The following is a 14502-nucleotide window of genomic DNA, read 5'->3' as shown; positions in this document are numbered from 1 at the left end:
TTTCTATTGCATGGTATTAATATACTATCTCTCATTTAGAAATGCACCAGAGTGGGATATTTTCCCCACTATAATATAAAGAAGAGAAAATTTATGAGGTGCAGAAGGTTTTTCCATTGAGATTTTCATTGTGTTTGAACACATAAAGGCCTGTATTTTACTTGCTTATTAGATTTTCATTCTATGGGTTAGATATGGGAGGGGATGGAATATTACCAACTGGCTTTTGACTTCTTGGCTATAAGTTTAACTAAATTTTGAAGCATAAAATCAGCCATTTTTCATTTTCTTTGATTCTGTTTCCTGAACCCACTGGCTGAGCCTCCTCTGGCTCTTCATCACTGGGTCTGGCTCAGGACAAGAGCAAAACTCTCCATCAAGCCATTGCAAGTTCAGCCCAATGTTGTTAAAAATGGTTTGACCCTGAGGATTTGCCCATTGGGTCTTCTTGAGCATGTTCTGCCAAATTCCAGGATGGCCCCCTTTTTTTTAGAGGCCAATGAGGGTCCAGAGAAAGTAGAAAAAGTTCAATAGGATTGAAATGTAACAATAGTTTTATGGAACATTCCAAAGACTTCATCCATAAAGTAACTATCCATAGACAGACACAGGAGAATGACATTAAAATAATTTTGAGAGAACATAAAGAAGGTGGGAATACTTTATAGAGTGGACATCATATATCATACATCCTCGGTACCTGTGAAAAAGCCATTTCAAAGTCTGTCTAGTTTAATTGGTAAGATAACTTGGTGGAACAAAATGAACATGAATTTCAGAGACAGCAATAACAATGGGTTGGAATTTTACTCCAGATGTGTCAACCTAAGCAAGTTTCTCTATACTCCTGAGCATACCTATTCTGTGGATTTGTCATGAGTATTCACTGAGGTAAAGTGTGAAAAACATCTAGAACAAAGACAGCCCCAGATAGGTGCCCAGCAATAGTAAGTTTGCATCTGTTGGGAAGATAATAGAAGAGTTGAGGTTTCTCTGTAAGAGAAAGACTGGGAGTGAATTATACAACTATATCTAGAAGGAAAAAAGACATGAAGTATGAACATTTAGAATGGGGCAATGAAAAAAGGTTTAAAGTGGAGCAACATGCTGACAGGTCTTTCTCAGAAAAGGTGTCTTTAGATATCTGGGGTCCCTGGATAGCTAAAGAATAAGGCAGAAACTCACGTCAAGAATCTCCTTGTTGGCTTTTGGAGATGTTGCTTCCCGTAATTCCTTGATAGCCACAGGAATTTTAACTTTCTCTCCTTCTGGGATCCAGAGACCCTGTTACAGACAGAGAGAGAGAATATTAGCTGGCAATCTCCATTCCTTGCAGTATGCTGACTTGTGAGCCAGATGGAGTTTGTTAGGGACATATTTGTTAGTGGCATATTGAAGCCACATCTGCATTCCAAGGCCTGGAAAAGGAATGTGGCACCTGGAAAAGCAGCTATATTGCTTTCAAGCGACAGCAGTCAGAGTAGTTACTTATACAAAAACCCTAAGCTTGTGTGAGTTATAAAATGATTTTGGGTCATTTGGTCCAGAATTTTAAGATGCTAGATCTAGACTTACCTGATTATAAATAAGACCTTATACAAACAAGGATTAAAAAAAATTTATGAGAAATTTTTTTCTGACCTGGGCTTTATCCAATGCTAAGGAAGCCATAGGGAAGCTTCCTTCAGTCTTCATGTGTTATTTTTACTAGGCTATGACACACTCCCCTCTAAACAAGCAATGTCACCTTTCATAGAAATGGTTTTGATTTGTGGTTTGGTCATGTGGGTTCACTTATATGTCACCGTGATTACAAAGGATTTCCTTTCAACAACTTGGGAAAAAATTTGGAACTTTCCAAACCCTCGGTGATATAGGGAGTACTTGATGGTGACAAATAAACATACCCAGGACTTATCTGATTTACCCACACATCATGTGAAAGGTACGGGGAGTCTGAGTCCCCTGAAGCCTCTGGCTGGAGTGTCTCCAGTGACCTTACCTTATACACAGTGCCAAATGCTCCTGAGCCAAGTACTTTGATTTTTTTAAATTCTGTTTCCTTTAAGATCCTCAAGAGAGCTTGGTTGGGAGCTTCTCCACTGGGTGTAAGAGGCTCAACAAGCTGTGAAACATGAAGGAGAAGATGTGTTGATGTTCTCTCAATGATGATAAAGGAGGTGGATTGTGGATCTAAGATAGGTTCAGAGCTAAACAGCTGGAGACCAAAAGTATATGTTCATGGCTTAGCACAGAGAACTCATCAGATTCCTTCAAAAGGAAAATGGGCACTTTTTCTAAAGGACTTTTTATAAAGTCTTATGGGACATGGTAGAAACACAGTCTCTATGAACACCTACATTTCAACAAATGCAATTTCTATTCCTGTTTCCATGCCAAATGGCTGGAACAAAAAGATTTTGGTGAGGAAAAGGTTTATATGGTGGTCATTTTGGTGGACTGTTGGGCCCCATAAAGCAAAAGCACTGCTATGATTATGAGTAGCTGTGGGTCTCTCCTTCCAGGGACCGTGACTTTCAAACATAGATATGGAGATGCAAGTTAACAAACTGTTCATGTGAATCCTAGAGCCAAGGACAAAGCCAGTCACAAACAGGCGGCTGGAAGGAGAATGGTCATTTGTGTAGACAATGGCAATTTTCAAAGAAGCTCAACCACAATGCCTTCACGGGAGGTCAGCAAACATCAATTCACAGCTTTTCCCTTAAGCATAGGTACTATAGTCAAACACGCTTAACTCCACATAGCTTTGTAACCATTTGCTATGACCTACCTGAGAAACATCTGCATTTCATTGGATAGACATACCCAAATATAACCAATCACTTATAATAGAACATGCAAAGATCCTGTCTAGCTTTTCGTCAAAACAAAGAATGCATAATAATAACATGATTACATATTTAAAATACAAAATTTCAAATGGCAAGGCTTCCTAAAGATAGCCTTTTGTTCCCATGTTAGATTACGGCAAGTTCTTGAAGGCAACTGTCCCACCCAAGGAAGTGACCAGGGCTTCCTGTTCACTCACCTCTCTTTCCTGCAGCAGTCTGCGCAGTGTGCGCTTCCGGACAATATGGCGCCTTCGCATACAGAGGCCAATCCCAAGGGCCACCATCACCAACAAGAAGAGACCGCCCACAATTCCAGTAGCAATGGATGGGATCTTAGGCCTGGAATGAAATGGAGAGACAAGGGAGGGTGAGGATGGCTGACTGATTTCATTGCATTGGATTTGTATATATTTCATTCGTGTTTTTGACACATTGACATCATCTAAAATTATCCCATTAAGTGTGATACTGTGCAGCTTCTAAAGGGAAAAGAGAAAGCAGACTAAGAATTTCTAGGACAGTGGTTCTTAGCATTCTTGAGCATGACTACCTGCTCTCCTTCTAATTTTCTGCACATTAAAAACTGAGCATCATCTGGATTTCTCCATATAATGGTAATCAGTTTTAAAATTTCCTGCTTAAGAGATGACATAATTCAAAAAGTAACTCAGACTTCAATGATACTTTTTATATACATCTGTATTTTGTTCATCCCAAGAGCATCTCCCTCCATTTCAAGAACTATACTGTATATACATGAGACCTGTACTGTCTACAGGCCAGGCTGAGTATAGTGGCCCTTTCAATAATGGTTGGAAACAAGGCTGTGTGAAAGTGCTTGGAGGCGGTTGTGAAGCAATAGAATTTAGAAATAACAAGCATCACTGACATAGATTGGTGATACCATCACATAGCCTTCCTCCTACAGAGGTCACATTTACTTTTAAGAACAGCAAAAACTTAAAACTCAGGTTCTCAAACTCACTGGGGAAAGGACCATCTGAATTAGTAGATGACAAGTTTGCAACATCCTTACAGTCATTATTTTTAATTATTCATCACATAGACAGTTGATGCTGGCAAACTGACTCCTATTTTCTAGTAAAAATGGTAATGAATAACAAAGATGAGCTGCTAGCAAACTGATTCACATTTTCTTAGGATGTTAATAAATATCAAAGATTAATTAGAAACAACATTTGCATATCATAAAATGTGCCAACATCCTTACAAATTTGTCTCGGTGGGTCATAATGTACTTCATGAAAATGATAGTTTACAACACTTTCTTCTTAGGGAGGGCAAAAGTCATCTCCAACATTATCCCCAATGAAAGCAGTTTGAATTAATGAACATTTACTACTTTGAAGGTTGGAAGATAAAAGGCGAAATTTGTTGCAGAATATTTCCTCCATTGGGAGCCCTAGTAAGTTGTAAGAATAGGAAAATGAGTGCTAGGTAAGAACGAAGAATCCAAAAGGACAAATATAGCAAAGAATGCTCATTGACTGTTGTCAAGGGTGTGTGTGTGTGATAGAAAAGCTCATTACTAAAATACTGATTGTAGTATGAATATATGAAAACATTTGCTTGGTGCCCTTCTAAACTCAGTGAAGAGGCTAGGGTGAAAGGAGATGTCTAAATATTGCTGAGAAAATGCCTTATTTCTTTTTAATATTTCAATTGATAGCAGGAGAGACTAGTTTTCATGGTTAATTTTGGGGCACGAGAGTGTGCTGAAATTGAGAAAGGGCTGTTGAGGGAAAAGATTTTGTAGACACTGCCAGAAATGGCAGAGGTGTCTGGGTCATATTTAAGAATGTCGGAATGGCCAATAGATGTCTTGTGTAGTTTCCTGCATCAGCACTAAATTGTTAAATGATAACAGCACTCTTTCCTGATGAGTCTCAACAGAAAGCCAGGATTTTACCTCTCTCTATGTAGCTCTTCAAGGAACGACTGCCAATTGATCAGAATTGAAATGATAAAGGAAGCCAATGGACTTTGCTGGGCAATGTAAGGAGAAGGAATTAGAAAACCCATTCAAACACAAGTTTGTGATATGGCCATTTGAGTGAGTGAACAAAATAAAAAATAAAAAGAAGAGAAGCTAGAAGAAAAGGATCCAGCAAAACTGGTGGAACCTAAGAAGTCAGTCTACGGAGAAAGAGAAGGTATTGGACATTAAGCACTAACTCTATATGGGGCAAGTCAAGGACCTCATATCCTGCTTTCTTTCAGCTGTAGAAGACCCAAAAAAGTAGTGCCAGGAGAAGAGTAGAACCAGTGGGTTAGTCCCTGCTACAGATCCTAGGCTGGGCTCCTGCTGGTCCAGAGAAGTAAGAACTTGACAGTGTTAGAGGACAGTCAGAAATACATGAAAGCTTGCCTTTGCCTATGACATTTTTGGTAATTTGTAATAGGGTCCATTAGACACAAAGTTGATCCACTTACCCCTCTGTTGGACAGCCTTCAAGACCTGGCCCAGAACAGCTGTAGGAATTGAAAGAAAAATACATATTGTGCTCATTCTCCTTCCTCAGTGCTTTTTTTCCCTTAGAAGGTTTCTATTAAATCATAAGTCAATGTATCTTAAATTACTCTCAAATCATTAAAATCACAGTACATCTCAATGTTGGGGTAGTGATGAATAATTTATTTGTTATGCATTCAATTATTTGTTCATTCATACAGCATACTTTTTTGAGTGTCTACTCTGGGCCAGGATTGTTCTGGCATTGAACAAAACAAAGTTTGTGGCTTTCATTATTAAAAATATCTTAATGTATTACTTTGAGATAGGTACGGTTGTCTCACAGCTGGCTCTAGAATTTCAATGTGGAGAGGGGAGGGCAGGGAGCCAAGAATATAAACTTCTTCTGGGGCCATATTGATCACCAAGACAATCATTAGGAGGATACTAATTAGTATGAGGGAGATGGGACAAGTGCTGATGACTTAAGGTGTTGCCAATGAAACTGAAGTAGGGAAAGGGATATGCAACACAATATGAGCTGGCAACTCACTTGAAGGAGTGGCAGAAAGGGCAAAGGAGGTAGAAAATATAAGTGAAGGGGTGAGTCTCGGTGGCAGGGAAATGATGGTGATTAAAGACACAAAGAGCCAGGAGCAGGAACTGGCTCATTGACTACTGATAGCTTCAAAGGATTTTTATGGGAGGAGAGGCAACATTTATCTTAAATCTTCCTCCTGCAGCAGCTGTGTGGCCATTCTATCGGCTCATACCACCAACCAGTACTATGATTACAAGATGATGGTTAAGGTAGAGTAAGCTGGCTTTGGAGTAGAACAACATTTATCAATACGAACATAAATAAGAAAACAAAATATTCTAGAATCCTGGAAAGAATTCAAATTACATAGCTTGGGGACAGGTGAACTACACATTTCAAATTTGTGAATGGGATTAAGGGAATTCTTGTTTGATACTCTCATCTGATCATAAGCATTTTCTATCTCTGGATCTCATTAAAAGGACCCTCGTCTCCACACTTTACTTTTCTAGGTTTGGGGTCTGAGCTCCCCTCTTTCTCTGGGGTTAGACTGTGGGGTTAGATAATGCAGTCTTGCCCCTGTGGTTTGTTTGAGCTTTCATCTGTGCGTCAGACACTCATGCTTCTTCAGGCGGTGGAAAAGACAGGGCAGCCTTGTTATTTGACAGTCTAGCATCTCCTGGGAAAACCAAGTAGTTGAAGATTAAAAAAATAAACATTCACACATGAATGAACAATTGATAAAATTAGACCCAACCGAAAATATCCCTCCTCATGAATCCTTTTTCCCGTAATGTCTGGGTCTGGCAACCTCTCTCTCTCTGACTGTTGAATGTAATACAGTGCAAATACTTTGCAAAATGGGTGCAAATTGAAATTGCAACTTGTGGATAAGATACATGATTTTATGCAGCCTCTGACAGTGCTACTGGAAAACTGCAGGAGTAGGTACCAAGAAGCTATTGACAAATAAGAATTTCAGAGGAAGATACCGACTAGCTTATACTGGAAGAGGTGCCAGACAAAGAGAGTCGCATGGCAGATGTTATAAGGAAGACAAGGGAGAATGACTTGAATATCAAAAGATTAAGATGCGCTTGCATAATTCTGCAGAAATGACTGGGACAGTAAGTTGAATATGAAGTAAAAGAGGCCAGATCAGACTATCATTTAAATTTTTCAGAAGTTATTCTCTTGACATATTCTATTTTGTGAAGATTTGACATAATTATACATACGTTTATATAATTATATGTAATTACAGTAACTAAATGTTACTTAAAATAAAACAGGAAAAGTTCCATATTATTTACTTTACCAGGATAATAAAAATCTTAAAGAAACTTTCTCCTCACCATTTACTAGGAATATATGGTCCAATTTTAAAATGGATTTGCTTTACAAGTCTGAACCCATCATTGTTGGAATAAGCAGGTTGCTGTGTTATAATGTGGGTTCTGACACTACCGTTTCATGAGTTTTGGTGATTACTGAACCTCTTTAAATAAATCCTTCTTTAATTATAAAAATGGAGAAAGTAATGCACCCTCTCTGAGAACTCACTGAGAAAATGTATTTGATAATGTTATGTACATCATAAATACCCAATATAAGAGCTGTTTTCCTATTTTCTTTTATACTCATCAACTTTTACAAAATGAAATCTATTTCTATCAAGTAACTCCTATACAATTAACAAAATACAATCTTAATAAGTATTAGAGTGAGAAATATAATTGTCATGGGAGACTGAAGCCAGACAATGAAGATTTATTACCTGGAAAATAAAAGTAAGAAATTGGAACAAATGACCATTCACATTTCTAATTTAAATCTTGAGTAAATTCCCTCTTCTTCTATTTTGCAAACTGTTTCTGAAATGGAGGTGAATTTATGGAAGATTCGAACTGTCCAAAGACTTCCTGGACCTTTGATCAGCCCAAGGACATAAGCTCACAAAAACATACACATAAACACAACTACAATGATTTCCAAAACAAAGAAAAATGAGGAAAGACATAGTCTTCATTTTATGTAGCTAACATAATTCTGGATATAGAATCTGCTTTAAAATCCTTCATGAAAAAAATAAAATGAAAAACTAGCAAATCATAGGTTAGACTACGGAGATTTTGCAAGCTGGTCAATATAACCAGCATGCTGATACTTAAAGAGATAAAAAAATACAAAAAATTTCAAACTGCTAGCAAAAAGGTATTTGATATCATTCAAACTCCATTCCGAGTTTAAAAAAATAGTTAAGAACTAGGAATAGATGATTATTTCCTTAAAAGGACAATAAGTATCTCAAATTATAGCAAATGTTCTTTACGGAGAAACATCACAGCCATTCCCATCAATATTGGATGTAAAACTTTGATGTCTACTATCATTGTGTCTGATATTATTCTGGAAATTCAGGCCCTTGTAATAAGATCTGAAACTTTTGGAAAAGAGATGAAATATCATTATTGGAGATGATATGATTGTCTTCCTGGAAAATTCAAGATCATGAACTAAAACACTATTTAATCTCAAAGGAAGCTTCATAAACTGTATCGATACAAGATAAATATGTCCGTTCTCCTCTCCAATAATTATTAGCAATAATAAATTAGAGGCTGTACAGAAAACCAAGATCCAATTCACAATAGCAAAAATAAATACCAAATACTTAGGCAGGGCATACAAAATTTTAACTATTCAGTAGAAAAGATAACTTCAATATATGGAGAAATATATCATATCCTGAATGGGAATATGGAATGTTATAAAGATGTCCTCCCTTCTCAAATTAATTTATTGGTTTTTGTTTGTTTGTTTTGAGAGGGAAAGGGGAATATAACAATATATTAACAGATCATTTGGAAAAAGCCTATGGATTAGATGAAGATTACAGATAGGAGTAAACCATCTGCATAGCATTGAGGAAATGCCTAGACTTACTGAAGTTAGCTGTGTATGTACTTTTAAAAGAAAAATGAATTTTTGGAATAATTTCAAACCCACAGGACAGTGGCAAAAATAACACAAACTCCATACAAAAAAGTCAACATATTTTTATACACCCAAACATTCAGATCTACCAATTTTAACATTTTACCACCTTTTCCACATCAGTCTATCTGTCTATCTTTTTAGCTGCCTATCATTTTCCAAACATTTGTGAGCAGATTGTATACATCATATTCCTTAAACACCTTATATCCTATGAAGAAGCATATTCACTTATATAAAAACCTTAATTGCATTTATCAAGTTCAATAAATTTACATTAATATAAATCTTCCCTTTTTCCCTTTTTTTCTTATGTCCCAATAATGTCCTTTTAGGCCTTTTCCCTTCATTCTTTGATCTTGTCAGTATAATGTATTGCATTTGTCACCATCCCTTTAGTTTCATTCCCCTTTCCAAAAAATTGTGGAAACTTATGTATAATAGAAATCTTCCAAAGCAGTCCTTCCCAAGCAAACCATTCAGTGGTTTTTGAAAGATACTTTTGCTAGATATAGAATTCTTGGGTGGCAATTTTTTGCATTTAGCACTTTAAATAGGTTATCCCACTGTCCTCTTGCCTCTATGGCTTCTGATGAGAAATTAGCACTTAATCTTTGAGCCTCCCTTGAATGTGACAAGTTGCTTCTCTTATGATTTTCAGAATTCTCCCTTTATTGCTGGCATGTGACAGTTTCATTCATTACAATATGCCATAGCATGGGTCCATTTGGGCATATTCTGTTTGGAGGTCATTGAGCATCTTAGATGTGTATATTCATGTCTGTCATTACATTTAAGAAGTTTTCAGCCATTATTTCCTTGAACATTCTCTCTACCCTATCTCTTTTTCTTCTCTTTCTGAGTCTCCTATAATGTGTATATTGATAAGTTTAATGTTATTGTACAGGTTCCTTATGCTCTACTCAGTTTTCTTCATTCTCTCTTCTTTTTGTTCCTTAGACTGGATATTTTAATTACCTTATCTTCAAGTTCACTGATTCTTTCTTTTGCCAGTTCCAATCTGCTGTTGAACTCCTCTAGGGCATTTTTGGTTTCTCCTAATGTGGTCTTCAGTTCTGTTTGGCTCGTTTTCATAATTTTTATCTCTCTATTGATATTCTTTTTTTGGTCATCTTTTGTTTACCTGATTTCCTTTAGCTTTTTTGTCCATGTTTCCTTTTAGCTTTTTGAGCATATTTATGGCCATTTTTTAGGAAGTTGTTGTCTGGAATATCCCAAGTCTGATCCTCCTTATTGATAATTTCTAATGCCTTAATCTTCTCCTTTACCTGACCATCACTTTCTGTTTCTTTGGATGTTTGTAATGTTTTGTTGAAACCTGGGCATTTTTATATTTTCATGTGTTTTTGCTGTAATTTAGATACTTGAGTTTCTGCTTTTTAAGATTGGATTCAGCTAGTGTTACGGCAGAACTTTCTGGAATGCCAGGAGCTAACAACAACAATAAAAAAGACCAAAAAGGGGAAAAGAAATGTTACCAAGTAAGGTATCACTGGCTAAGAGAGTTCAAATTCTGGATGCAAGCTTCAGCTAGATATTGCTAATTACAAGGGTTTACCAAACCCTAATAAAAACCATTTTTGTTAACCCTAAAGAAACTCAGGGGTCTATTTGATATTCTACAAAAGTTTCATGCACTAAGATTACTTTCCAGAAACCTACAACTCCAGATGGTTCTTAGGCCAGATAAGACCTGAAATCCAGAGGGTTCAGCCTTTCCAAGAGCATCAACTAGTTCCATCCCCTTATCCCATATTTTTGACAGCCCTTTCCAACATAAAGTTAGAATGGGTATAGCTCAAATACCCCTAAAGCTTGAGGGAAGGATCAAAGGAGAAGGAGTTATTGTAACAGAAAAGATAGGATTTAACAAATGAGCCTGACTGCTGAGTCATTATACTGATATTTCTTTTAGTCTCCAGTGTCTTAGAGCAGCTAGAAGGACAAACCTGATACCAAACACTGAAATCTATTCTATAACTACTTGTTAAATGTACTTTGAAAGTTATTGCTTTTTTGTATATGTGTTATATTTCACAATAAAAAATGTTCAATGAGATTCAATGAGATAATACATAAGCAATAGTTATATCAGACACATAGTAATCATACAATACATATGCTATGGATGTGAAATCATTTGTAGATAGGATCTTCAAAGATCCTATTAAGATGAGGCCTTACTGAATCAGGGTGGACCTTAATTGAATATGATTGGAGTCCTTATAAGCAGAGGAAATTTGAGCACAGGAAACAGTAAGAGACAGACAGAAAGAGAGATGTCATGTGATGGGGGCAGAAATTGAGTTAATGGATTACTGGCAAGACACCAGCATAACACTGTAATTCAGAGAAAGCATGGCTTTGCTGATACCTTTGATTTTGGACTTCTGGCCTCCCAAATTGTGAGACAATAAACTCCTGTTGTTTAAGCCCCTGCCCCCAAAAGGAGGAAAACAACTTTCTCAGTCTTTGCAGATGGACCTGTGTGAGTGCTCTTCTTCAGAGCTTATCTATGCCATGAGTTTAGAGAATAGCTCTAGGCCAAAACATAGTGACCTCCTTGGTCCTTTCTGCACATGTGTTAGAGCAGAGTTGACACTGATGCTGATACTTGGAAAACAGACGCATGGATGTTTAGAGATGCTTCGAGCTCAGGAGACATTGCCATGAGATGTTATGCGAGCCAGGACCAAGAGAGAGTCAAGGGAAGCCAAGAGATGAAAGCCAACCATGGAGAAGCAAAGTGAGGAACCCCCACAGAAACAGAGGCTGAAAGTAATGGAACCCAGGAGCAAGGGACCAGCAGATGCCAGCCACATGACTTCCCAGCTGAAGGGGATGTTCCTGACTCATCCTGGATGCCTTGGTTTGAGCATTTTTATAGGCTTAGAACTGTAAACTTGAAACTTATTAAACTCCCCTTTTTAAAAGCCATTTCAGTTCTGGTATATCGCATTCCATCAGCTTGCAAAGGAATACACCCTCTTTTCTAGGAAAACCGTTTCCTTGCGGTTCCTGCAATTCCTACAGCCAGCAATTCCTTGCCCTAGGCAGCCTCTCCCACAGTGCTCTGTAGAACTTGGTGAGCTGTCTCTTACAAGCAGGACTAATTCTAGGATAGTAATACTCTGAGGTCAGCCCCAGACAGATTACGTCAGACATACAAGATCCCAATATATGCAGGAGGGTTACTCTGCTCCTTCCATAAGCAGGACTAGGGATCTACACTGGAGTTGCATGCTGGCTCCACGCTGAGTTGATGAGGAGTGGAGAAGGAGCAGCAGGCACCAGGATATCCTATTTCCTTTTAGTATTCTCTTTCTTGATTTGGCATCTGCCCTGTTGTAGTCTTTTAACTGTTCTCTGGAGCTCTGAGAAAGATGTTTCTGCCAGTGCTTCCCAGTTTTTCCAAGCTTCTGTGGGAGGAAAGAGAACTGAAGCTTCTTACTGCACTTGATCAGAGCAGAGGCTTTGTACTTTATCACCACTGAAGATGGAAACCTCTGGAGTAGAGTCATAGAAAGAAACATCCTTCCATCTACTCCCATGGTGACTGAAACCCAGGAGAGTGAGGTGACAGAGGTGGACAGGATATCAGTCAGTCCCAAGCCCAGGGAGCACCCGTCTCTGTGCTCTAGTTGTTCCACAGAAAAGCAATAAAAATATTTCTTCCTTCCATGAACGTCAACAGCTCCAACTTTAGCCCAAGGACTACACTTCATTGTGGTCCTAAATCAAATTAGATATTGCTTGCGAGTGGTTACATTTGATGATGAGTTTGAATTTTTGTCATAGCCCTAATAACGATGTTTTATTATAGGTTACTAGGCTCGCTTCCATCAGTTCTATCATTGCCTTTCTAACTGGAAGGTTTTGCATCTCTTATTAATTATACTCATCACCAGAATCATAGCCACCACCACCTTCCACCAACACCATCATCACCACCGTCATACCTATCATTTACTAAGTGCTGACCATGTTCCAAGACTACTAAAGCCCTTCATATATCCCCATGATTATTACCCCAGGTTATAGACGAAGTGAGGCAGAGAGAGGTTAAGATACTTGCCCAAGGCCACACAGCTAGATAGAAAGGAATCCAAATAAGTAACCATTCCAAATAATATTGAGGATTTTGAAAGATACAAGGAAATGTGAAATAGCATATATAGCTACTGAGGAAAAATACAGGTGGACTGCCACAGTTATCATTCAAATACATAAGATACATACAATCAGATACACGAGTCAATGTCATTTTGATTCACTTAGTAACAGCTTAGAAATCAACTAGCTAAAAAAAATCTGTCTTCAACAAAAATAGGAAATGTTATCTTTTGTTATTTGTACAACAGAGACAAAATCAACTGCCAAAAAAAAAAAAGAAAGAAAAAAATCAACTGCCATATAGATCCTGGTATTTTGGGGAGATACGTAAAAACCTTTGGAGGAAGGCAGTGGTAGCAGCTGGTAGGACTGGTGACGACTTACTTTTTCTGGCTTGGTGAAGTTGCCATTGCAGAACCAAGCACTGACATGACAACCATCACAAAAGGCAGAAGGAACAGCCCCCAGCACCACCATCTGCCCACCAACAAGCCATGACAGCTACCCTGCACAAAACACCTTAAGCAATTGACTCAAATATAAGCCTCTGCAATTTATAGCCTGGGAACTTGAGACCATTTTCAATCTGTGAATTTGCAAGTTAGGAAACATCTCGAACTTTTGCATTTTCTTTTCTAGGCACTGGACCTGCACTCACCCGTAGGTACAGTTTGGATGGCACAGGTGGCACACGTGATTTGCATCTGCGTACTTCCAGACCAGGGTGTTATTTTCGCCCATGATTCCAGCTGGGCAGGTCTTGACGCAGTGAGGGCCATCGATGTAGTGGGCGCACTTGATGCAGTTGTCAGGGCCCTGTATCAAGGTGCAGAAACAGATTTATGTACACCTATTTCTATTTCAAAAGGTACCTTTTTATTTCAAATACATGCTTTTTGTGGAAAAAGTCAGAAGATATGGACATTCTGAGAGCAGAAAACAACAAGCTTGTCTGTGTTTGTATTTGCTAGAGAGCACCACTATTAAGAGTTCAGTGCAAAATCCTGATTTTAAATTCATGTAATATCTAAACATAAAAGAAATCATACTATACAGTTGCTTGCATTTTATCTAATACACTGTGGCCCTTTCTTTGGCAATACAATCTTGATTAATCTATATGGTCTTTATATCCTTGGTAAGATACTTTCTGGTATATTTGAAGGTCAAGGGAAGTCCAACGTGCTGAGGAAAAGTTAGGAAAACACACAACTACATTTCTACAGGGACAAGAAGGTGGTGAAAGGAATGTAGTAGTGGTTACATAATTAACTGTGTAATATGCTAAATTTGGTTCTGCCTGTAAACTTGGAACGCCCTTGCAAAACTTAGAGAAGTGAAAGAGTCGGGCCTGCTTCAGCTGTATCCCCCACACTACATAAGAGTTCTGAAATAAAACTTATCCAGCTGGCTGAGTTTTCCAATGTCTCAGTTTTGACCACTCAGTGTCTGAGTGCACCCAAAGCCCAAGGAACTAGATTCCTCAGTCAATATCATCTGTT

General features: G+C 38.0%; 1 protein-coding gene across 1 annotated transcript in view; it reads right to left on the bottom strand.

Moving 5' to 3' along the window:
• Positions 1-14502, bottom strand: part of EGFR (epidermal growth factor receptor) — a 212876-nt gene that overhangs the window by 31703 nt on the left and 166671 nt on the right. The window contains 5 exon segments of the mRNA XM_077119335.1: positions 1186-1284; positions 2003-2125; positions 3053-3194; positions 5310-5348; positions 13659-13816. Coding sequence (XP_076975450.1) covers positions 1186-1284; positions 2003-2125; positions 3053-3194; positions 5310-5348; positions 13659-13816 — 561 coding nt within the window.

The sequence above is a fragment of the Tamandua tetradactyla genome, chromosome 1 (genome assembly GCF_023851605.1).
Source record: "Tamandua tetradactyla isolate mTamTet1 chromosome 1, mTamTet1.pri, whole genome shotgun sequence".
Lineage (NCBI taxonomy): Eukaryota > Metazoa > Chordata > Mammalia > Pilosa > Myrmecophagidae > Tamandua > Tamandua tetradactyla.
This window is presented reverse-complemented; position numbering and strand designations above follow the sequence as displayed.